At 38.1% G+C, this 24,106-nt stretch overlaps 1 protein-coding gene across 1 annotated transcript in view; it reads right to left on the bottom strand.

The window, feature by feature from the left end:
* Window positions 1-356: 356 nt before the first annotated feature.
* Window positions 357-24,106, bottom strand: part of LOC144666534 (scavenger receptor cysteine-rich domain-containing protein DMBT1-like) — a 44,860-nt gene continuing 21,110 nt past the window's right edge. The window contains exons 9-15 of the mRNA XM_078527955.1: window positions 17,504-17,851; window positions 11,755-12,382; window positions 5,393-5,721; window positions 5,168-5,317; window positions 4,654-4,776; window positions 2,953-3,300; window positions 357-985 (exon numbers count right to left, since the gene is read on the bottom strand). Of these exons, the coding sequence (XP_078384081.1) occupies window positions 357-985; window positions 2,953-3,300; window positions 4,654-4,776; window positions 5,168-5,317; window positions 5,393-5,721; window positions 11,755-12,382; window positions 17,504-17,851 (2,555 nt within the window). The remainder of the gene's footprint in view (window positions 986-2,952; window positions 3,301-4,653; window positions 4,777-5,167; window positions 5,318-5,392; window positions 5,722-11,754; window positions 12,383-17,503; window positions 17,852-24,106) is intronic.

Raw genomic sequence — 24,106 nt, 5'->3', positions numbered from 1 at the left:
TGATCTGACAACGTTATTTGAAATAGCTGTATACAGTTGAATAATAACTCGAGCCCGCCATAACTCGAACTTTCGCTAACGCGTACCTTATCGATTGCCCTTTCAGATCATTTTCTGAACCCGCTCTTAAAATATCGCATTATCGGGCTTACTACATACTGTTAGTAAGCAAGGTTGTTACAATTATCATTGAGCTATAATCAACACAGTTTCCATTAATACAACTGCTGTGACTCACTGATCACGCGAAACATTATCTTAATTAAGGGGGTATTTGCTACAGTTCTTGTCTTTACAAGTTCACAAAGTAGTTACGAAACTCAGACGTTATCATCGTTGTTATTGTTTATTGCCATTTAAGTGTTACATACGACACTGGCGTCTTCGCTGTGACGACAGTTGTAGTTTGACCATGATGGCACATAAGCGCAGTCAAATATCGAATCCTCTCCTCCTTGACAGTTGACATCGTCCATCCAGATATAGCCCGATCCTTGGCCGTTTGTTGCTTGTCCAGGAGCGGAGGATGCGCTGGAGAAGCCCAGCTGACGACACACCACATTTGCTTCTTTTATATTCCAACCATCATCACACACTGTGCCCCAGATCCCATTCAAGCTAACCTCCACACGGCCATAGTTAGCTCCGCCATTTACTAAACGGACAGCAGAGCACTCTACACTGGCGTCTTGGTTATGAGTACAATCATTGTTTCCCCATCCACGGTGCCTACAGTCGTAAATGTGCGACTCGCTTCCTGAACATGCCACATCATCCATCCATATCGGACCAGTTCCTTGACCGTGAGTGGCGCCGCGAAAAGCTCGAGAAGCTTGTTGGTAACCAAGCTGCCTGCACACCACGTTGGCGTCATTTATATCCCAGGCGTTATCGCAAACTGTGCCCCACTGACCATCATAGTAGACTTCGACTCTTCCAGTTGTTGGCGTACTACCATTTAGACGGATGCTGCCACTCGCAATGGCTAATGATTAAGACAAAAAAGTACATGCATAAGCTAATCAAGTACGTACAAATCTACTTATAACTAATTAAAACCCTTGTTGTGAATACCTAAGTTGCCATCGAGTTATATCTCATCCATCTTTGCGAAGTTTGTTTACGTATTTGTTTTCATTTTTCTTAATCATTGGCAGAACCTTTTTTGCTGAGTTATTTTTCAGTATTTTTTTGCTTTTTAGAGGATATTTTGTTAGCAGTTTGTATGCCTACGCGTGGCAGCCATCGAACTGAGAGCGGACTTAAAATGTTTTGCAATAATAATACCTTAAAACTCGAGGTCTTGCAAAGGCGCTATCAGGAAATTTGGATAGACTCCATATTTTGCCAATCATTTGGGGTCGCTGAAAGGATCAATTGTGGAGGAGAGATCAGCCGTTTGCTGGTAATGGTTTTAGAAACTCGGCGAGAGATTTAACACTTCGCAGTGTTGCGTTATTCTACATGTATCTTCGCTTTTTTTTCGCTCGAAACACGTACACATCCGTTCTAATTCTAACATTGTAGAGTTTTTATCTGATCGTTCAGACTTCATGCCCTATTCAGCATACAGTTCAAATACCAGGGATAATTTTTGTTTAACTTGGCGTCGCAGTGATTCGAGTCGATTGACCAATTTCTGGAAAACATGTGTCTAACACGGTCATTACAAATAATAATATTGAGCTGTTTGGGTAGGCATGCGAACATGAGAGTAGCGATATAGTTGAGCTTATGGCGTTCGAAATGGCTTTTCCTCTTTTAGAAAAAAAAACTGTTGCTCTCAGGGTCGCATCGAATTAAACTTGACAAAATTAATTTCCAATAATAAAAGAAATATAACATAGTTTTATTTGTTTGTTTCAGTTTGAACTGAAAAGACGTTTGAAGTAAAAAGACGTTAAAAGACGTTCTAGTAAAGTTAAAAGTGAAGTATAATTTCTAAATTAAACTGTAAATTTGTTAGTGCATGTTGCCTTCGTCCGCTGAAAACAAAATGCTTTCTAGCTGAATTATTACACAATTATAGAGTAAGACTTTACTTCTAACGTCTTCTCAGTCCAAACTGAACTTGCAAATAAATAAAACTATGTTACTATTTCTTTTATTATTGGAACACAGGCTTCCCAAGCTCAAAAGTCGTCTTTTTGATGTGTTTTTAGAGCCCTTCGGGCGGCCGACTCTACATACGTGGTGTATGCGACAGCTTGTGTATATAGAGAAATGTATGGGAAAATCACGGATTCTCTAAAATCGGGTAAATAACTATCTATTTTGAAATAAAGTTAACCTACCTCAAATGTGTCGCTTACTTGTGTCTTGTGCCGAATTTGAAGCCATTCCGACGCCATTTAGCGAAGTTATTCGAAGTCGTTGTTTCGAATGTCTATCGTAATTATCACATCCCGTGGCGCTGAAATTGCTATCGCGTCCTGTTCCTTATTATATTACACTGCGAAACAATATCATTTTACACCAGGTGACATGGTCCCTTTTATTATAAAATTAGCTTAACTAAAATTATAAAAAAAGAGTAGCAAAATGATTGTACACAAAGGCAAATCCTGTGTTGATTCCGACATATCCTCCAAAAGTGCGGAAACTATAAATTTGATACTGACTCTAGGATACAATAACAGTGCTGAATCAGAACTACTTACTAATGAGGTGGATGCCTACCATGTTTTCGCAATTTTCCCATAAGGTTCTCCTTCTCCCACTCCTGTGCACGTGTTAGAGAGGGGGTAATAGCAATTCATCAATTGCTGGTTCTTTGCTTTCACGCTCGAGTACATGAGGAAATATTCTATTATTGCCGAAGTCTTGCGACAGAGAATTCTCGACATTCTCCAAAGGCTTTGCCTTCAACGCTCCCCCAGTCCTCCCCCCTCCCTACCCCCAAGCTCACATACTCCCTTTTATGGTGAATTTATAATTGTATGTGCATCTTACCTTGGTAGCGCGCAAGAATTCCTTCCCGGGTGTTTGAAGCATCAGATATGAATTTCGCATAGAGTTTATTAGTTGAGCTTGTTATGGGTGCAGGAAGACTAGATCCGCTAAATGTGCCAATCAGAGTAGAGGACGATGACCCGCCATCGTACACAAGTAGGTAATCGTTGGAATTGTAGGTATCCATTCGAAGGAAGACTAATTCCAGCATCACATTCGAGGATATATTCCATCGGCAATCCATATTTTCACCGTAGCGCAAATAATCACCCGTCTGAATTATTCCACTTGTTTTAGTCTGATGCACCAACAAATTTGCACAGGAGCTCGTCGCCGTCACCAGTGGTGCTGTTAAATTAATAATATGTACATAAAAGCATTTCAAAAGTTACTAATTGTAAATGAACTATTATTATGTTCAGAACCGCAGAGAAGGGGAACATACGATTTAATTAGATTAATATTAGTTCTCTAAGGAATCCAATAGTTTCAAGTGTTAATCATAGTTAAACATGTAGAGGTTGTAGCCAGAGAATGATGTATACTATCCATCCCGATGTTTCGCAATTCCTGCGTTATATGAATATACGTTATAATAAAATGTAATAAAGCACTTCTAAACAAAACCTATAAAAGATAATTATACAAGAAAGAATTGGAGAGACGGTGTTTAGTCACATGTCCAAACGCTGAAAAGGAATTTGAAAATACTATCCGCGGCGGAATATTTCGAGTGTTAATTGCGGATGGAACTAGTCAACCATGAAATGTCACACAAGGTGTTTTCTTACCATTTTGTTTGTCAGTCGCGACATTTTTTGACGTGACGCGGGTAAAGGGGATGGGGGGAGGGGGGTCATTTTTTATTTCCCCCACATGGCTCTCCTAGGGTGGTCACGTGACCAGCGCAGTTTTAAGCTCTGAGAGCTCTTGTTATTTTTCGTTTTGTCGGTGACCTGTACCAAACCTCCACTCGGTCAGGCTCATGTCACGCGATGTTTAGAAGCTACAAATCAGTAACAAATGGAAACATTTTCTTATTTTTTTGTCTTTACAAAGAATGTTTAGTGTGAAATATTCGATTTTGAAGCGTTTTATTCAAAGGAAATTCTAAATTTTCATGCGTCGAAAGAAAAATATATTTCAGCGGGCCAGAATCTGTGAATAAATACCATTACGTTGCTGTAAAAGAATGTGCTGACATGACAAGTTTCACTTTCGATCGGCTAGACCTCGAGTCACGTAATTTTTCAAAGCTATTATCAGCTACCGTTCAAATCTTTGCGAAGCCATTAATCTTTACTTACAAAATTCAGTGTGAAGTATTTTGAAGCGTTTGAATCAAAGAGAATACTAAAATTTCACGCTTTAAAAAAATACGCTTCAGCGGGCAAGAATTTACATTTATTTACATTACGTTTGTGTCCTGGAATGTGCTGGCGTTAGCAAATTTTTACCTTCACAAGGCACTGATCGGCAAAAAATCACGCAATGCTCTGAAAGGTTTAAACCTGCTACAAACGGAAACTGAACAAATCCTCTGGTCTAAACTTAGCATGTTAAGTGTGAAATGTTCGACTTTTTAGCGTTATTTATTTTTGGAGCTGTGTCATCTATAGGATTTCTGAAATCTGATGGACAAACATGCCCTGACTTGCAAGGGTTACGTCATTGATAAATAATGTTTTTGTTTTCTCTTACCAGTGCATGATTTCCCATCACCGGTAAATCCAGCTTTACAGGAACACCGATATGATCCACGGGTATTCTTGCAAATGGCATTGACATCACAGACGGGGATAGAAGCACTGCATTCATCGATGTCTGTAAACAAAATTCAAAATCTTAAATTCTTGGTAACGTGGCTTCGTAATCCAACAAAACCAACACGAACCCCTATATGAGGAAACTACGTTGTAGCGAACAAATTTTGCAAGTTCCTTGGCCCTTCAGTATGTCAAGGTCGCACTGTATGACATCGATGGCGTGGATATTAACAAAACAAAACACCATCAATACACAAAAAAAAAACAATGCAAATGAATCTAAGGGTACTTGCCCTTATACTGTACAACATATTCTTTTAATATTCACTTGCTATTTTTTTATCCTCATTTTCGTTTCAAGCCTTAATAAAGTCAAAATAAATTTGTATTTCGCACGTAACATGTCACAATTGTAAATGAAATAATCATTCATGTATCATTAAAGATACCTTCTGTCTTCATGTCACAGTGTGCGAACACCGTCTGCCCAGGTATAATAGAATCAAACCAGTATTTGCCGCTGACCGCTTGTCCGCCTTCACTCGCCTTGATTTCTTTACACGTTTCGGCGGGCAGTTCAGGAATGGAACCGAGGGGTACTGAAAAGTAACAAGACATTATGACTTGTTTACGTTGCTTTGCTGCATTTCTCGGCGTTTGATATGTAAACTCACCTCTATTCATGTCGCGTCGAAAATACAATCTGTCAGGGTCAGGAACGTAATCTTCAGGTCTGGCTTCCTTGGTTCGGTTGTTCAATTCACAAATGTACTGGGAAATGACGTAATTAAAACTTTGGCATCTTACATCTTGGTAGCAATCCACCAAGCACAAACCACTAAGTGAAACCCCCGTGATCTTCTTGAAGATGTGTTCCCGTAACATCATGCCAAATTTGGAGTATTCGGCTTCTGTGCATTGCTGAGTAGCTGTTCCATATATTTGACAAAGGACAAATAGAACTGAGATGTGAACGAGTTGCTTAATGACCATTTTGGTTCCACTTTACAGTAGCAGGAAGTCTGAAATTAAAAATGAGGAAACACTTTTAATCTGTTGACTTTGGTAGAAATGTTGCTTGGCACTTAGCACAAGGGAAATAAGGATAAGCTCAGGCTGTATAGGACACTCTGACCCTATGCAGACTTTACGATTACCTTCAATAACTGTTTTAAGAGATGGGAAAACTGAATCGATTCTTTGTATTTCTTTAAACCGAATGCATTTATTAACATTTTTTCGTTTTATCTAACGTTTGCCGATGTTTTAAATGATTCATACAGAAATACCATTGCGTTTTAAACTTATCATCATAACTTCAAGGAATTTTTAAAAGTTTTAAGTTCCAAATGTACTTTAAAAGTACTCTCAATATAATATTCTCACCTTTAGGTTTCAAATTAACAAGGGTTGGCCATTGCGAACAATAGCGTTTGAATCGAGAAAAAAAAAACGAGAAAAAAAAAACAAGCAGAAACGGAAAGCCTCTCTTACCAGATATTGATAAATTTCTCTTTCAAATATGAATGTATCACAACACTTTTTTTTTTTTAAAGTGTCCCGTAATCGCTATCCAAGACTGGCCACTGGCAGTCCCAAGTTAAAGTGTGTTCAAATTGCTACTGACCCTTGTTTTTTATAGCACGTTTCTTCGCTACGCAGGTCTGATATTGTGTTGGAATTTGATGCGTCGATCCATTAGGGTTTCGTTAACAGGTACCTCGATCGACTGTAAATTGGGCTTTACGTAATTACGCAGGTGAACAGGTTAAAACGTCAACAGAGTGTTTGTCATTAGTGGCTGTTAACACGCATATTTGCTCAAAGAAGGCTAAGACTATGAACTTTATTATCTATACAGTAAATATAAATGAATTGAAAGCAACATTAAATAATATAAGCAACTTATTTTTATTTTTTCCTCAATTGGAAACTGGGGATGATATGATTTGAAAAAGCGCCTTTAAGCGAACCTGTTCAGTGCAGTTGACTGCAGTGCAATAAAGATAATAATACAGTATCCTTACCAATAAATATCACTCGTTATATTACTACTATTTTTTTATTATTATTATTATTTTATATTATATTTCCAACAAATAAACTCGGCTGCAAATTTCAGGGGAAAAAGCCATGGAGCTTGCGCCAGTCCAGTTCAAGGTATAACTGTCGAAAATAGCGTATTTCATGACGCGCTATTTATTTTAGGTCTAAGTAATTAAATTGACCTTGGAATGAATGAATTGTTTATGACCGTTCAATAGCAGGATGATGCAAAAGGACACGATTATTCATGAAACATGTTTTTCTATTTTAAATTGAGGAAAACGTATCGCAGTTTGTTTGTTTTGAATTTTTGTGAATCGTAAACTTAAGATGTCAGACAAGTTAATCCACTGATGAAATTTAAGAATATTTGTATCAGTTCTAAACAGCTTATAACGTTTTTTGTCTCACTACTTCTAGCTACTAGAAGTTTACTAAAAATTATTTTATTTTACGGGAGAAAACGGTGGTTCACGTACCTTTTGGTGAATTCTACGTTGATCTCGAAAAAGCTAATTTCTTGTCATACTAGCTATAGGTTATAAATGTTAGTTTTTTTTGTTGTTGTAGTTGTTGATACGTTAAGAGGAACACAGTCTAGCAACTAGTACCTGGAGTTATGCACGTGCTCGATTTATTAAAAATGAATAATTTATGAACATTCAGTAATTAAAAACAACTAATTTCGTAAATACCAGCCATTTTCGTGCAACACAACGTCCATCAAAAATCCGTCCATTGTGGTAAAACCTCACGTTTTTCATTTAATTTATCCAATGGTTTAATTAAATTGTTACTGCAGTATGTTCCATAATTAGTTAATCATTTTCTCGACAAAACCGTGAATGAGCTCACTTGAGGAAGAAACGTGCTACAGTAAATGCAAAATGTATCCTTTGATAGCCATTTGAAAAAGTATTGTCAGTAGTGACACCTTTAAAAATGGCGCGTTAAAAATAAAATAAAAAAATAAATAAATAAAACCGAATGATATTTCCCAAAGAATTTTGCAACTATTACGGATGTGTATTGTGTACCGTGTATCTACCAGTTTAGCAATTAATTTGTTTTAGCTGACCATGTAATGAAAGGTTTTCTAAAAGAAATATGAAAACAAGCCGTCTTTGTTAACGTTTTCCAAAATTCTCAACAATTGATCATTTCACGTTTTTTCTGTTTGTTTTCGCAGAGGGCGATAAAAGGGATACGATTTATATTTCAAGTAAAAGTTTCAAGTACAAGTTTCCTTTAATGTCCCAGTTAGGAGAAACACGAAAACGTTAAGTAAGTTAATTACAAGATGATGGATCTTTCGTTCTGGAGAGCGTGAAGCAAGTGGTATGCGACCGTATTGTGCAATGCCACCTATAAAATTGACCAATCAGAGCTCGCATGCTATCTGAGACACGTAACAGAAACCTTAAAATTAATGGCCACCTGTAAAAACGCCATTATATCTAAACAGTGCGGAAAATTAAACAAAAACAAACAAGAGTGATTAACTTCTCAATCATCTTCATAACACCAATGTATACTTAAGGAGAGAGAATATGAGAATTAAGCAACTGATCAAAAGTCTAATTGATAATTGAAGCAGTCTGCATATTCTCCCAACCGGTATTATAAGAATTGCATGCAGACTATCAAAGAGAGTCCTTGGGCATCAGTTTTTAAACAACAGCAGAGAGAACTCTCGCACCCAGCCGACAGGTCGAATGTTATGGTCGATACGAGTACAGATCAAAAAATGGCCGTAACCTGTAACGTAACATAAGGCACATTTTGAAATTCAAAACTTGTTTGACGACTCGTACGAACCGTACGATTCGTACGATTTGTAGCACTGTTAGGACCCACTATGTCTCACTATCATATGCCCTTCACCAACTGTACGACTCGTAAAGTCATTGTTTGACGTTTCGTACGATTCGTACGACTCGTAGCAGTTAAGACCTAGTACGTTTCAGTAATCATACTAAGTCTCACTAATCACATGCACTTCACCAACTGTACGACTCGTAAACTCATTGTTTGACGACTCGTACGAACCGTACGATTCGTACGATTCGTAGCACTGTTAGGACCCACTATGTCTCACTAATCATATGCACTTCACCAACTGTACGACTCGTAAACTCATTGTTTCACGACTCGTACGAACCGTACGATTCGTACGAATCGTAGCACTGTTAGGACCCACTATGTCTCACAGTAATCATACTAAGTCTCACTAATCATATGCACTTCACCAACTGTACGACTTGTAAACCCATTGTTTCACGACTTGTACCAACCGTATGAACCGTACAATTGGAGTGATGATTTTTACGATCCGTGTGAGGTCGTGTATATTGGACAACCCTCCCAGACTTTTCTCTTTCACAGATTCCGGCAAGTTTTTAAATTAACCTGAAACATTAAGAACGAAATTTTCCACAATTTGTCGCCTTCAACCAAACTATATATTCAAGAAACGAGAAACAACAATATTTCGGTTTTATTGCAAAACCTATCATCCGGTGTAAGGTTCAGAATAAAAGAAAGATATTATAAAGGCAAGGGGTGAGATTATTTAAATAAGAACAGCTCTCGGCTTACTTCCAGCCCAGTATTTTGTTCCGCTCTGATTGTTTTGGGCAGTTGTTTAGGTGGCAGAACACAACACTGATTATTTAAATATCTGGAAACTACTCTGGGACCCAAAGTCGCCGTAACTTTGGGCGACTTAAGGCGACTTTAGGCGATTTTAGCTTATTTTGGCCAAAATTACGGGCAATTTTTGGACGATTTAAGGCGATTTTGGGCGACTTTAGGCGGCTGCGCTTTGGGCGATTTTGAGCGACTTTAACTAATTTAAGGTGACCTTTTAGGCAATTTTAGGTGACCGACCTAAGTACAGTTGTGGTATACATGTACATGGGAATCATCATGGTACACCATAAAGCATTGGTACAGAAAATATCTATACTTAGAGCGACTTTAGGTGACTTTAGGCGATTTTAAGGGACTTTGGGCGATTTTGGGCGACTTTGGGTGATTTTGGGTCCCAGAATAGGACTATTTGCAACAACACCTCTTTACATGGCTGTGATCCTAATTGAAATCTATTATTATTCAAGGAGTTTGTCTTATTAGAACTAAAACCTAAGAAATGGTCCGCCAACGCCCACCCTCGCCACGCCTCCTTTCTTTGTACCACAGTGTAGGTTTGAATTTGTGTGTACGTTTGAGGGTTAACCAGCGCTCTTTACGCCGTGTTACAACTTATTTTTATTTCATCAAAGGACCACATTTTAGTTTTTTTAAGGTATCATTTTAATAAGTTTCAGTACTGAGTATACTACTACATAAGTTGTCAAATCACACTAAGCAAACACAAAATAAATAACAAAAGGAACTATTTACCTCTTTTGTAAACATATCTCAAGGGAACCATACCTTATTTAATCAAAATTACCATAAATCACTGATTTTAACTTTGTTTTTTTTTTCTTTCTTTTAGTGTGTCAGACTTCTTAGTTTCTAACTGATGTTTTGCTCTATAACAGATTCTACATCCTTACATTGGTGGACTCTGTTTCAGATTGCTTAGTGAAAATATTAAAGTGAAATATTATAAAACATGTTTCCCTGGAGATATGTTTACTGTTAATAAAACTCATTGGAGTTTTGCGTTAACTCTGAACGTTTCCTCACCGGAAATATCAACCGCTCTTGAGTTTCGGGATGTGGAAGGAACGCCGAGGTGTTCCTCCGCCACCGCGAAAAACCGCTGGAGGTGAGATAATGATTATACCGGCAAATAGCTCCAAAAAAACATTTTGTCATATGAACATTACAGCTATTTTAATTAACGTTGTCCCGACCAAAGCTTAAAGGCAAGACCAATGGTAGTATGGATCGAAGAAAAGAGCAACTGCACGTGCTGAATACTGATATGATGACATGAAAAACGCGAAACTACTTGACAGTGAAAGAAAGCTACAGAAAAAGCCTCCTGAGAAATTAAACAAATTCGTGAAACCTTCACGTGCAGAAATAAAAACTTGTACAGTTCCTATAGGCTTATATCAGAAACTCATAAGGGTTGAAACGTGTAACTCCCTATGATTCGCATTGTACAAAGCGTCTGCACATTCCTTTACACTAAGTACCATATTTGGAAAATTACGAGAACCATTTAACCAATCAAAATTACTATATTTGGATTAAATTCACAGCGCGCGCTAGCTCGCGCTCGATGGTGTAATCATGTTTTTGAACAAGCTTGGTTGAATAAAGTTAAATTTGGTTAAATTTTCCTGTTTCATCTTCTTAAAGTAGTATGGAGAACTTCGCTTCGATACACTTAATTTTTTTTGTAAGAAATTTACGGCGTTTAGGTCGAAATCCAAGCAACTTACCGCAAAACCAAAAATTATGTTGCGTGTGTCATTACGTGTATAAAACATTCGCGTACAAATTATTCGTGTTTCCAAATATGGTACTTAGCAAAATGAATGTTCAAACGCTGTGCGCGCGCGTTACACGTTTCAACCCAAATGGGTTTCTGCTTATATGCAAAGTTCCAGTGAATACGCAGCCCCCAATTCGGTCGTGTTTTTAAGCTCAAAGTTTTGATCTGACAACGTTAATTAAAATAGCTGTATGCAGTTGAATAATAACTCGAGCCCACCATGGCTCGAACTCCCGCTAATCCGTACCTTATCGATTCCCCTTTCAGATTATTTTCTTAACCCGCTCTTGAAATATCGCGTTATCGGGACTCAACTACATACTGTACGTAAACAAGGTTGTTACAATTATCATTGAGCTATAATCAACACAGTTTTTATTAAGACAACTGCTGTGACTCACTGATCACGCGAAACATTATCTTAATTAACTAACAATAATACCGGAGATATTAGCTACAGTTCTTGTCTTCACGTGTTCACATAGTAGTTACGAAACTCAGACGTTATCATCGTTGTTATTGTTTATTGCCATTTAAGTGTTACACACCACACTGGCGTCCTCGCTATGGCGACAGTAGTAGTTTGACCATGTTGGCAGATAGGTACAGTCAAATAGCGAAGTCTCTCCTCCTTGACACTGGACATCATCCATCCAGATATAACCTGATCCCTGACCGTATGCTGCGGACTGTGGAGCGGATGACGCACTGGAGAAGCCAAGTTGACGACACACGACATTTGCATGATTAATATCCCAGATATCATCACACACTGTGCCCCAGATCCCATTCAAGCTAACCTCCACACGGCCATAGTTAGCTCCGCCATTTACTATACGGACAGCAGAGCACTCTACGCTGGCATCTTGGCTATGAGTGCAATCATTGTTTCCCCATCCACGGTGACTACAGTCGTAGATGTGCGACTCACTTCCTGAACAAGCCACATCATCCATCCATATCGGACCAGTTCCTTGACCGTGAGTGGCGCCGCGAAAAGCTCGAGAAGCTTGTTGGTAACCAAGCTGTCTGCATACCACATTGGCGTCATTTATATCCCATGCATCATCGCAAACTGTGCCCCACTGTCCATCATAGTAGACTTCAACTCTTCCTGTTGTTGGCGTACTACCATTTAGACGGATGCTGCCACTCGCAATGGCTAATGATAAAGATAAAAAATACATGTATAAACTAATCAAGTACGAACAAACGCACTTCGCAGTGTTGTGTTGTTATACATGTATTTAAACGGAAGGCTTTTTTTCGTTCGAAACACGTACACATCCGTTCCAATTCTATTAAAGGGTTTGTATCTGCTCATGCCCTATTTAGCATAGAATTCGAATACCAGGGATATTTTTTGTTTAACTTGGCGTCGCAGTGATTCGAGTCGATCGACCAATTTCTGGAAAACATGCGTCCAACACAACGGTCATTACAAATAATAATATTGAGCTGTTTCCAGGTGATCTGTGACATCATATTGGGGGACTGGGGAGAAAAAAATTAATGCCGTATCCCACAAACGCGCGCGGCCCGTAAGTTTGAGTTCGAAGCTTTCATGGCGGCTGTTATCAGAGCTCAGAGATTTCTTTTTGCGCCTTATCAAGTTAGTCATCAAATTTTAACTTGTCACAGAGGCAGTAGAAAGTTGTCATAGGATGGAGGCGTTTCGAAATGGTAAATTCAACATCCCAAAACGCGTACGTTTGCGGCGAAAACGTAAACATTTGTAGCATCATGCACGTGAAATGCCGTAGATTTAATTTATTGAACTAAAACCCTAACTGCAAGCCTGAATGTTTTGCTGTATGTGCTTGTTTTTATGTCCTTTTAAAGTTCTGCGTTCTGGTTTCAAGAGAATTAAAGATTGTCGTTACTGTTAAGGTCTCAGTGTAACTGTGTTGTGTTTGTCGAAACATAAGCTTAAATATTGCCTAGTTGTCGGCCAGGAGGTCCGTTTTTTTAAAAGCTGTGGCCGATGTCTTGAGCGGGTTTTAAACTTTATGCCAGTTTTCCAAAAAAATAAGGCAGTACTATAAATACACAAAAATGTGCGAAGACAACTAAAAGGCCAATTATTTCTATATACTAATAAAAAAATTAGAGCAAATAACTTACTACCCGCCCGGGTGATTTCGCTGTGATCGAAGGGTACAGTTTTTCCCTATACGAACCGATCTACTTAAGTTTGTTAAAAGAAAGAACAGAAAAAAATGTGTAGGAAATTCTTTGTTTGTGTACGCGCGCATTTGTGCAATTTCAACTTGAAATTGCAGTTAAATCGACAAGTAAGAAGGAGTGAAGTATCAGTGTCTGCTATTTAATTTCGAAAATTAGCTTCACTAAGAATGTATCGTACTCAAGAAAGGTTCCGCCTATTGAATTTACACTGCAGAGAGTCAAGGAAAGCATGGAAATAAGTCGAAATTAGGCACTAATGAATATAGCCCAAAACTAAATACTGAAATGGATTTCGGCTTCCCGATAAAATTATGTTTTTACTGCTTTAAAAGAAACTGCTCGCAGGGTGTTACCTTCAGCCATTTTTTCTGACTCTAAAATACTCCGAATTAAAAGCAGTTTCTCAAGCTATACACACAAATCATTTCTTCGTTGACCGCATAATTTTATTCTTGTACGATGAACATGCGTGTCAAACATGGCCAGCGAAACTGAATGAAATGCGTAGTTTGGTCGTCGACACACGGTACAATATTGGAAAATTAATTAGATTGTTTCTTAATTAAAGAATCACATTTTCTTGAATGACAGCAAAAAGTGTTTTGTTTTGGCAAATAGTATCACATAAAACAAGGCAGTTCACTCGCAAATGGAGTCTAAAATCCCGCAGTGGCGTGAAAATCATTTTGAAATGCATAACCAACAACAAACCACGAACGGTAAACTCATTTCAATCTTGTCAAGAACGAAATAAATACTCGCCTTTTGAAGAACATCGAGGCATTTAATTCCACGTCTGTTTTGTCCTTTTAAACTTACAACGGTTCACGGTGAGCAGCTATTCCGATCTTCTGCGATCTTGAAAAGCAATACTTTCATGTGTTCGTAAATCCGGCGTTGCAAAATAATTTTGCGCCGTGGCGGATGTCCGTTTACGGGTCTCGGATAGGAAAATTTCCCTATCCTCAAAGATCACAAATACTGGTAAGCGCGGTACAACTTGCTTCCCTGAATCTTCTTGACAGCCTTCCACGAAATCCGAAAGCCGTGTGGACCAAAAATATACACATCATCGAGTTATAATTAAAGCACTTTCTGCAAGCAGCTGCAAGAAAGATTGAAGCGCCATTCCACCTGCGATTAAAAAGGCCAGTCGACCTTCTGCTTCGTCGAAAACAAATTAGCATTCTCAGCACCGAATAAAACGTCTTTTGCATCTAATGACGGTAAGTTACATAATCTTCTGTTATTGAAGAAGAGTTTATCTTCTAATAAACTCCAAAACCCGAATCACAATTTCAAGTGCCGTGGCCTCGGCCGAAGCGCGCAAGGAATTATGTGCGGCTTTAATTTTTTTTTCTCCTCGGCTCTGATTGGCTCATTTTAGACGACCAGATCACCTGGTTGGGTCGGCATGCAAACATGATAGTAGCGATATACTTGAGCTTATAGTAATTGGAATGGCTTTTCCTCTTTTAGAAACTAAAAAATGTTGCTCTCAGTGTCGCATCGAATTAACTTCGACAAAATTAATTGAACTGAAAAGACATTTGAAGTAAAAAGAAGTTAAAAGACGTTAGAAGTAAGAGAAGTATAATTTCTAGATTAACCCTATTCAGACCGGGGGGGGGGGGGCTTTTGAGGCCCGTGCTGACTTTGAACTTTTATAACTTTTCTAAGATTTAACCAAACGCTGCCAAACTTTCTGAGTTTTCCTAAAATTTATCTGGCAACAAATTGGTAGGGTTGGATGATGTGTCAGGAACTTGACATTGCCATGGCAACGGCACTTTTACAGGCATGTTTTCCCAAATTTGTAATTTTGCGTGTTTCTGTTAATAAAGAATGGCATTATTTTTACATTTTTACGGGTTTAAAGCACATTTTTTATTCATTTTGAGTACTTTGCAATGCTTTTGGGTCGTTTTCTGGCATTTTGAAAAAAAATTTGAAGTCCAAGATGGCGGATCCAAGATGGCGGCTGTTTTGACATCATGATGTAATTGTCACGTAATGTGACGTCACCATCCCACGTGACGTATACCAAAAGAAAGAGTTTCGGACGTACAATACATCCTATGAGTTTCATGGTGATTGCTTAAATATTCTGGAAGTTACATAGGTGGGGGGGGGGGGGCTTCCAACCCCCCCGGTTTGAGAAGGTCCAAAAAAGCCCGGTCTGAATAGGGTTAAACTGTGATTTGTTAGTGCATGTTGTCTGCGTCCGCTGAAAACAAAATGCTTTGTAGCTGAAACATTACACAATAGGCCTTATTCGTATTCCCCGACGGCCCTGGGACGAGAGCCTTTTGAACATGAATGCGAGGCTAATGCGGAGTACTTTGCACAAATTGCAAAGAAACATATGGAAAATTGCGACTGGGTTGCCGAAAAACCTTAAAAATTATAAACGCTTTGAGGATCTAGAGCTAGTTGGTGATCTGCAGGCTAGAGGGATACCAGTTTCAATCAGAAAAAATTAGAAGATCTGGTAGAACTTACCGAGAAAGCTAACAAATTTACACTGAATCGTCGGCAACGGTTTCGAGTCAGCAGTACTTGCGAAGTAAACTTCAACACCAGGTTATGTTTCCAGCTAATCTCTTATTTCTATTTTCAGTGTACATCCGACTTAAGTGAGGGATTAAACTTTCCTTGAGGATATTTATATTGCTATTTAAGAAAGGGGTTCAGAAGAGGGAACTTGCTATAATTTGATCACGCACACAATCTCAGTTGTTTATTTTTTTAAACAATAGCTACTGTAGCGCTGTGATAACTTTTTTCACTGCAAGAGCATGAAATGAGCGTGAAACGATTAACAGCATCACTTGAGCCAAATGAAAATCTAGCCTTTTAATCAAAAATTGTGTGTAGTTAGCTTCAAAACGAATCTGTAAATTGCTTTGTAATTTAGTGAGTTTGCCGATCTTGATGTGCGTGCGAGATTTTAATCTGAAACATCCAGTTCTGTTTCAGACCATTTTCGTGAAAGAATATTAAATGATCATTTAACTATCGACATTCTCACTTAACTGAAATAAGAAAATTATCTTTTATTCGAACATTCGATGATTTAGGGGCAAAATGAATTTGGAAGTTTAGATCTTGTGATTTTTAGGTCTTTCTAGCCAGTTTGCATGTACCGGCGTGCGAGAACATTAATTAAATTTACTAGTTCTCAAGAAGTTTTGGCAGCAGCATAGAAACATAGCAGTCAAACTGTGAAAGAAATCAGTTCAGTGGAATTAAAAGCTATTCTTTTAACTAAACAGTGAGAGCATTTAACAGCAAACGAATTTGTAAATAATTAATGCGCCATTTCGTTCAGTTGCTTTTGTCCATATGCCGATCAAAATATGTAGTCAATACGCAGCATCTCTCAGACATTTATTCTTATTTTTTTTAAAATAATAGCAATACAACTCTCTCCAAGTTAAGTATATTGCCTCTGGTAAGTCGGATGTACAATCAAAACAAATATTAACAGATTGGGGTCATTACCTTGCGACTCGATGACTGACTTGCACTCCCCCGATTCGACTACTTCAAGGAAAATTTGTTAGCCTTCTCGGTCAGTTCTACCAGATCTTCTAATTGTTTCTGATTGACACTGGTATCCCTCTAGCCTGCAGATCACCGACTAGCTCTAGATCCTCAAAGCGTTTATTATTTTTAAGGTTTTTCGGCAACCCAGTCGCAATTTTCCATACGTTTCTTTGCAATTTCGAGCAAAGTATCCCGCATTAGCCTCGCATTCATGTTTAGAAGGCTCTCGCCCCAGGGCCGTCGGGGAATACGAATAAGGCCTATTGTGGAGTAAGACTTTACTTCTAACGTCTTCTCAGTCCAAATTGAAGCAAACAAATAAACCTATGTTACTATTTATTTTATTATTGGGAATGCATATTGCCGAGTTTGATTCGATGCGACCCTGGAAGCAACAGTTTTTTTTCTTCTTCGAATGTCTATCGTAATTATTACATCCCGTGGCGCTTCACCTATACAACGCTCCACCAATTCCCCCCCCCCTCTCCCCCACCCCGAGCTCACCTACTCCCTTTATGGTGAATTTATAATTTTTTGTGCATCTTACCTTGGTAACGCGCAAGAATACCGTCCTGGGTGTTTGAAGCATCAGATATGAATTTCGCATAGAGTTTATTGGTTGAGCTTGTTATGGGTGCAGGAAGAGAGGATCCGCTATATGTGCCAATCAGAGGAGAGGACGATGACCCGCCATCGTACACAAGTAGGTAATCGTTGGAATTGTAGGTGTTCATTCGAAGGAAGACTAATTGCAGCATCGCATTCGAGGATATATTCCATCGGCAATCCATATTTTCACCGTAGCGCAAATAATCACCCGTCTGAATGATTCCACTAGTGTTCGTCTGATGTACCAATAAATTCGCACAGGAGCTCGTTGCCGTCACCACTGGTGCTGTTCAATTAATAATACAAAGAAGCATTTCTCGCAATAGCTACTGATTATAAAAATAATATATATATATATATATATATATATATATATATATATATATATATATATATATGTCTGAATTTATCAAAACCAGGTCAAGGAAATTTTCACCGTTTAAAGCGAAAATCGATGTAAACGCGTTTTTTTCTCCATGATATAAAAACTAAAGGGAATGTCAGTCTTTTTTTCTCTTCTCCTCTCTCTTCTCTACCTTTCAGCGCTGTATTTCTTTTCTTTCTGTTTTTTTTTCCCCCTTTCTTGTGGCGTTGTAAGCCAATTCGCGCAGTAACGTACTTGTTCAAGAATACTGACGTCACTTTTCTTTGACCCGGTTTTGATAAATTCAGACATATATATAAATATATATATATATATATATATATATATATATATATATATATATATATATATATATATACACCCGTTTTCAGAAACGTTTTCATCTACAGAGATATATATATAGGTAGATACTTTTGTTTGCATGCACGAGCGCGCTTGCGAATGTCACACTTTATATTGTTTTATGTGTGATGAGCATCACCTAAGTGAGAAAAACATCCTATTGTGTCTCACAGTAGTACGATTATAAAATATGATGACTTCTCGCGTATATGTGAAAAACAATTTTTTGTCATGTTTACCCGCCTTTCATATATAAAAGGGTGGAAGGTTAGCGTTTCAGAACCTGAACAGATATCAGCTTGAAAATGTCGGACTACATGACCACGGTTAGGATATATAACGACGCTAGTGATAAGCGGACCTTCACTCGCCAAATGGTCCAAGACTTCGACGAGTGCGTGGATGCCGGCGAATTTAAAGGAAGGCTTTTTGAGCTGACAAAAGCATATTTTGGCGATGAAGACATCTGTTTGAATGATGTCAACGTAGGCTTTATTGGTGCAAGCAACCAAAAAACCATAGTGAACACATCCAACCAAGTTGAAGATGCATACGACAGCAGATTTCTTCACAAATCGAACGAGTTAGTATTATTTATCGAGCAAAAAAAGCCGGAAAAGCGCTCGGCACGTAAGAGGAAATCGGCTTCAACAAATGGTATGTAAATTTTTTCTACCAAGTATCGCGACTGCTTTTAAAGCTTGTAAACGTTTTGTCTTAGAATTGAGCCAGCTATTTTTTTTTTCTCTTTTATACGACGCACAGCTGATATCTGTTCAGGTTCTGAAACGCTAACCTTCCACCCTTTTATATATGAAAGGCGGGTAAACATGACAAAAAATTTTTTTCTCACATATACGCGAGAAGTCATCATATTTTATAATCGTACTACTGTGAGACACAATAGGATGTTTTTCTCACTTAGGTGATGCTCATCACACATAAAACAATATAAAGTGTGACATTCGCAAGCGCGCTCGTGCATGCAAACAAAAGTATCTACCTATATATATATCTCTGTAGATGAAAACGTTTCTGAAAACGGGTGTATATATATATATATATATATATATATATATATATATATATATATATATATATATATATATATATATATATATATATAATATGATCTGATGATCGCTTAGTGCGTGAAACTCGAGTTACATTTACTCTCTATCTTAATATTTGTTAATATTTGTTTTTACTAGTTTGAGCACTCTGGCATGGCTTAGATGATACCACAAGTGTGGGATCATTTGGGGTGGCTATACAGCTTAACCTCCATCCTAGCATCAGCACTGCCCTGATGAGGCCCAGAAGGCCGAAACAGTACTGTCTGCAGTTAGTTATATATATATATATATATATATATATATATATATATATATATATATATATATATATATATATATATATATATTATTATATATATTAAAAGACAGTCTGATCAACTGAAGATACGACTTGGCATTTTATTACTAACTAGTTTCGTACCGCACAACTTGTACGGCACTCTTCAGATAAAATTGCCTAATGTAAAGATTACAACGCTATGCTGGTATATATAAGGACGCCGGATGAATGAAAAAGCATTAAATTACAACGGTAGAATACTAAAAATGTTTAAAATAGCAAGGTATAAAATTACAACGGTTTCTGTTTTGAAACAATAAAAGCTTAAAATATGCGTGACACTGCGAGTTTACAAATTTTAAACAAACAGTTACGTGACAGCTTTTGAATTTTTAAGAAGGAACTTGTTTGCGTGTCTACAAGAGGTTATCAGTTCATTTCGTTTGTTGAGAGAAGCGAGGTCGGATCTGCAGATTATGAAATACTTCTCCCACAGGCACAAGTTGCAGCGATTAGAAGCTGGGTTATATGGAGCAGCTTGCTTCAGGATCTTCCAAGTGATTTTGAAATCTGTCTTGGCGTCCTTTAATTGCCAAATGTGTTTACTCAATTCAGTATTGAGTCTCTTACACGGATGATTGAAAGAAGCTTTGTGGTTGGTAAATCTAGTTTTAAAAGAGTTTTCAGTTAATCCCACATAGGTCTGATCTGGCCTGTTGTCCTCCGTTGCCACTGTCGCTTGGTATACCACTGATTCTTTTAGACAATTCCCAGCTAAAGGGCAGTCGGCTGGTTTTCTACAGTTGCATGTTTTTGGTGGCACAATCTTTTTTTGAAGTGTTGACTTGTTGTGGCTGTCGATGTTATGCTTTAGATTTGACATGCAACTGTAGCTAATTTTCACTGTGTTGCGGTTAAAGATCTTGTGCAACACGTGGCCCTTCGGGAACTCTTCGTCGAGGATGTTTAAGAAAGTCCGTCCGACGTTAGTGGCGACATTTCTGCTGTACGGGGGATTATACCAAAGTATATCCCTGTGGCGATTCTTTCTGGCGGAGTTTGGCGGTTGTGAAGTGTTTGGTGGTGAGAATACAAGGTGGTGCTTGTATCCGCTGTCACTGAGAGCTTTCTGGTAGAGTGGGGCTGCTACGTCAAATGAATTCTGGTCAAATGAAATCTCGGAGAGTCTTTTGTTGATGGACTTTGGGATGTTTTCGATGATCTGCGGTGGATGATTGGATTTCTTGTGGACGTAAAGTGGAATGTTGTTGGGTTTGGTATAAGGCATGTATGTACCATTTGAAAGGTTGAGAGTGATATCGAGGAAGTTGACGATTTTCTTGTTGGCTTCGAGAGTAATTTTAAGGCCATACTCGCCGAAGATGCTGCACAGATCTTTTTTGATCATCTCCACTTGGCGGGGGGTTGCGTTAGTTACTCCTAGGCCGTCATCCCTGTATAGGCCGAAGTTGTTACCATATTGTTATGCTTTCTTAAACATCCTCGACGAAGAGTTCCCGAAGGGCCACGTGTTGCACAAGATCTTTAACCGCAACACAGTGAAAATTAGCTACAGCTGCATGTCAAATCTAAAGCATAACATCGACGGCCACAACAAGTCAACACTTCAAAAAAAGATTGTGCCACCAAAAACATGCAACTGTAGAAAACCAGCCGACTGCCCTTTAGCTGGGAATTGTCTAAAAGAATCAGTGGTATACCAAGCGACAGTGGCAACGGAGGACAACAGGCCAGATCAGACCTATGTGGGATTAACTGAAAACTCTTTTAAAACTATATTTACCAACCACAAAGCTTCTTTCAATCACCCGTGTAAGAGACTCAATACTGAATTGAGTAAACACATTTGGCAATTAAGGGACGCCAAGACAGATTTCAAAATCACTTGGAAGATTCTGAAGCAAGCTGCTCCATATAACCCAGCTTCTAATCGCTGCAACTTGTGCCTGTGGGAGAAGTATTTCATAATCTGCAGATCCGACCTCGCTTCTCTCAACAAACGAAATGAACTGATAACCTCTTGTAGACACGCAAACAAGTTCCTTCTTAAAAATTCAAAAGCTGTCACGTAACTGTTTGCTTAAAATTTGTAAACTCGCAGTGTCACGCATATTTTAAGCTTTTATTGTTTCAAAACAGAAACCGTTGTAATTTTATACCTTGCTATTTTAACCATTTTTAGTATTCTACCGTTGTAATTTAATGCTTTTTCATTCATCCGGCGTCCTTATATATACCAGCGTAGCGTTGTAATCTTTACATTAGGCAATTTTATCTGAAGAGTGCCGTACAAGTTGTGCGGTACGAAACTAGTTAGTAATAAAATGCCAAGTCGTATCTTCAGTTGATCAGACTGTCTTTTAATATATATATATATATTATATATATATATATATATATATATATATATATATATATATATATATATATATATATATATATATATATATATATATATATATATAGCTGGTTCAATAGCTTGGAAAGCAAGGAACACTACTCGTTCATCGCCTTTGATGTTGTTGATTTTTATCCGTCCATTTCAATTCACCTTCTAAGTGCTGCCCTTGATTTTGCATCCAACTACGATAACATCACCGCCGATGAAAGGCGCATCATCCTACATGCGAAAAAATCTCTTCTTTACGATTCTGGTGAGCCATGGGGAAAGAAATCATCCTCAAACCTCTTTGATGTCACCATGGGTAGCTATGACGGTGCTGAATCCTGTGAGCTTGTTGGCGCTTTTCTCTTACATAAAATCAAAGTGAAATATGGTAACAACTTCGGCCTATACAGGGATGACGGCCTAGGAGTAACTAACGCAACCCCCCGCCAAGTGGAGATGATCAAAAAAGATCTGTGCAGCATCTTCGGCGAGTATGGCCTTAAAATTACTATTGAAGCCAACAAGAAAATCGTCAACTTCCTCGATGTCACTCTCAACCTTTCAAATGGTACATACATGCCTTATACCAAACCCAACAACATTCCACTTTACGTCCACAAGAAATCCAATCATCCACCGCAGATCATCGAAAACATCCCAAAGTCCATCAACAAAAGGCTCTCCGAGATTTCATTTGACCAGAATTCATTTGACGTAGCAGCCCCACTCTACCAGAAAGCTCTCAGTGACAGCGGATACAAGCACCACCTTGTATTCTCACCACCAAACACTTCACAACCGCCAAACTCCGCCAGAAAGAATCGCCACAGGGATATACTTTGGTATAATCCCCCGTACAGCAGAAATGTCGCCACTAACGTCGGACGGACTTTCTTAAACATCCTCGACGAAGAGTTCCCGAAGGGCCACGTGTTGCACAAGATCTTTAACCGCAACACAGTGAAAATTAGCTACAGTTGCATGTCAAATCTAAAGCATAACATCGACGGCCACAACAAGTCAACACTTCAAAAAAAGATTGTGCCACCAAAAACATGCAACTGTAGAAAACCAGCTGACTGCCCTTTAGCTGGGAATTGTCTAAAAGAATCAGTGGTATACCAAGCGACAGTGGAAACGGAGGACAACAGGCCAGATCAGACCTATGTGGGATTAACTGAAAACTCTTTTAAAACTAGATTTACCAACCACAAAGCTTCTTTCAATCACCCGTGTAAGAGACTCAATACTGAATTAAGTAAACACATTTGGCAATTAAAGGCCGCCAAGACAGATTTCAAAATCACTTGGAAGATTCTGAAGCAAGCTGCTCCATATAACCCAGCTTCTAATCGCTGCAACTTGTGCCTGTGGGAGAAGTATTTCATAATCTGCAGATCCGACCTCGCTTCTCTCAACAAACGAAATGAACTGATAACCTCTTGTAGACACGCAAACAAGTTCCTTCTTAAAAATTCAAAAGCTGTCACGTAACTGTTTGTTTAAAATTTGTAAACTCGTAGTGTCACGCATATTTCAAGCTTTTATTGTTTCAAAACAGAAACCGTTGTAATTTTATACCTTGTTATTTTCGACTTTTTTAGTATTCTACCGTTGTAATTTAATGCTTTTTCATTCATCCGGCGTCCTTATATATACCAGCGTAGCGTTGTAATCTTTACATTAGGCAATTTTATCTGATGAGTGCCGTACATGTTGTGCGGTACGAAACTACTTAGTAATAAAATGCCAAGTCGTATCTTCAGTTGATCAGACCGTCTTTTAATATATATATATATATATATATATATATATATATATATATATAACATAGAAAAGTAGAGTCGGACTAATTCAAAACCATTTATTCGCTACTCTCTCTGAGTTTCATGCCTATATATATAGATATATATATATATATATATATATATATATATATATATATATATATATATATATATATATATATATATATATATATATATATATATAATATATATTTGTTCAAAACTTCATAGATTGGAAAGATAAGATTTCATGGTATTAAT

Source organism: Oculina patagonica, chromosome 9 (genome assembly GCF_052425735.1).
Source record: "Oculina patagonica isolate OP01 chromosome 9, crgOcupat, whole genome shotgun sequence".
In the NCBI taxonomy this organism is placed as follows: Eukaryota; Metazoa; Cnidaria; class Anthozoa; order Scleractinia; family Oculinidae; genus Oculina; species Oculina patagonica.
Note: the sequence above shows the minus strand (reverse complement) of the source record. Positions and strands in the feature narration are given on the sequence as shown.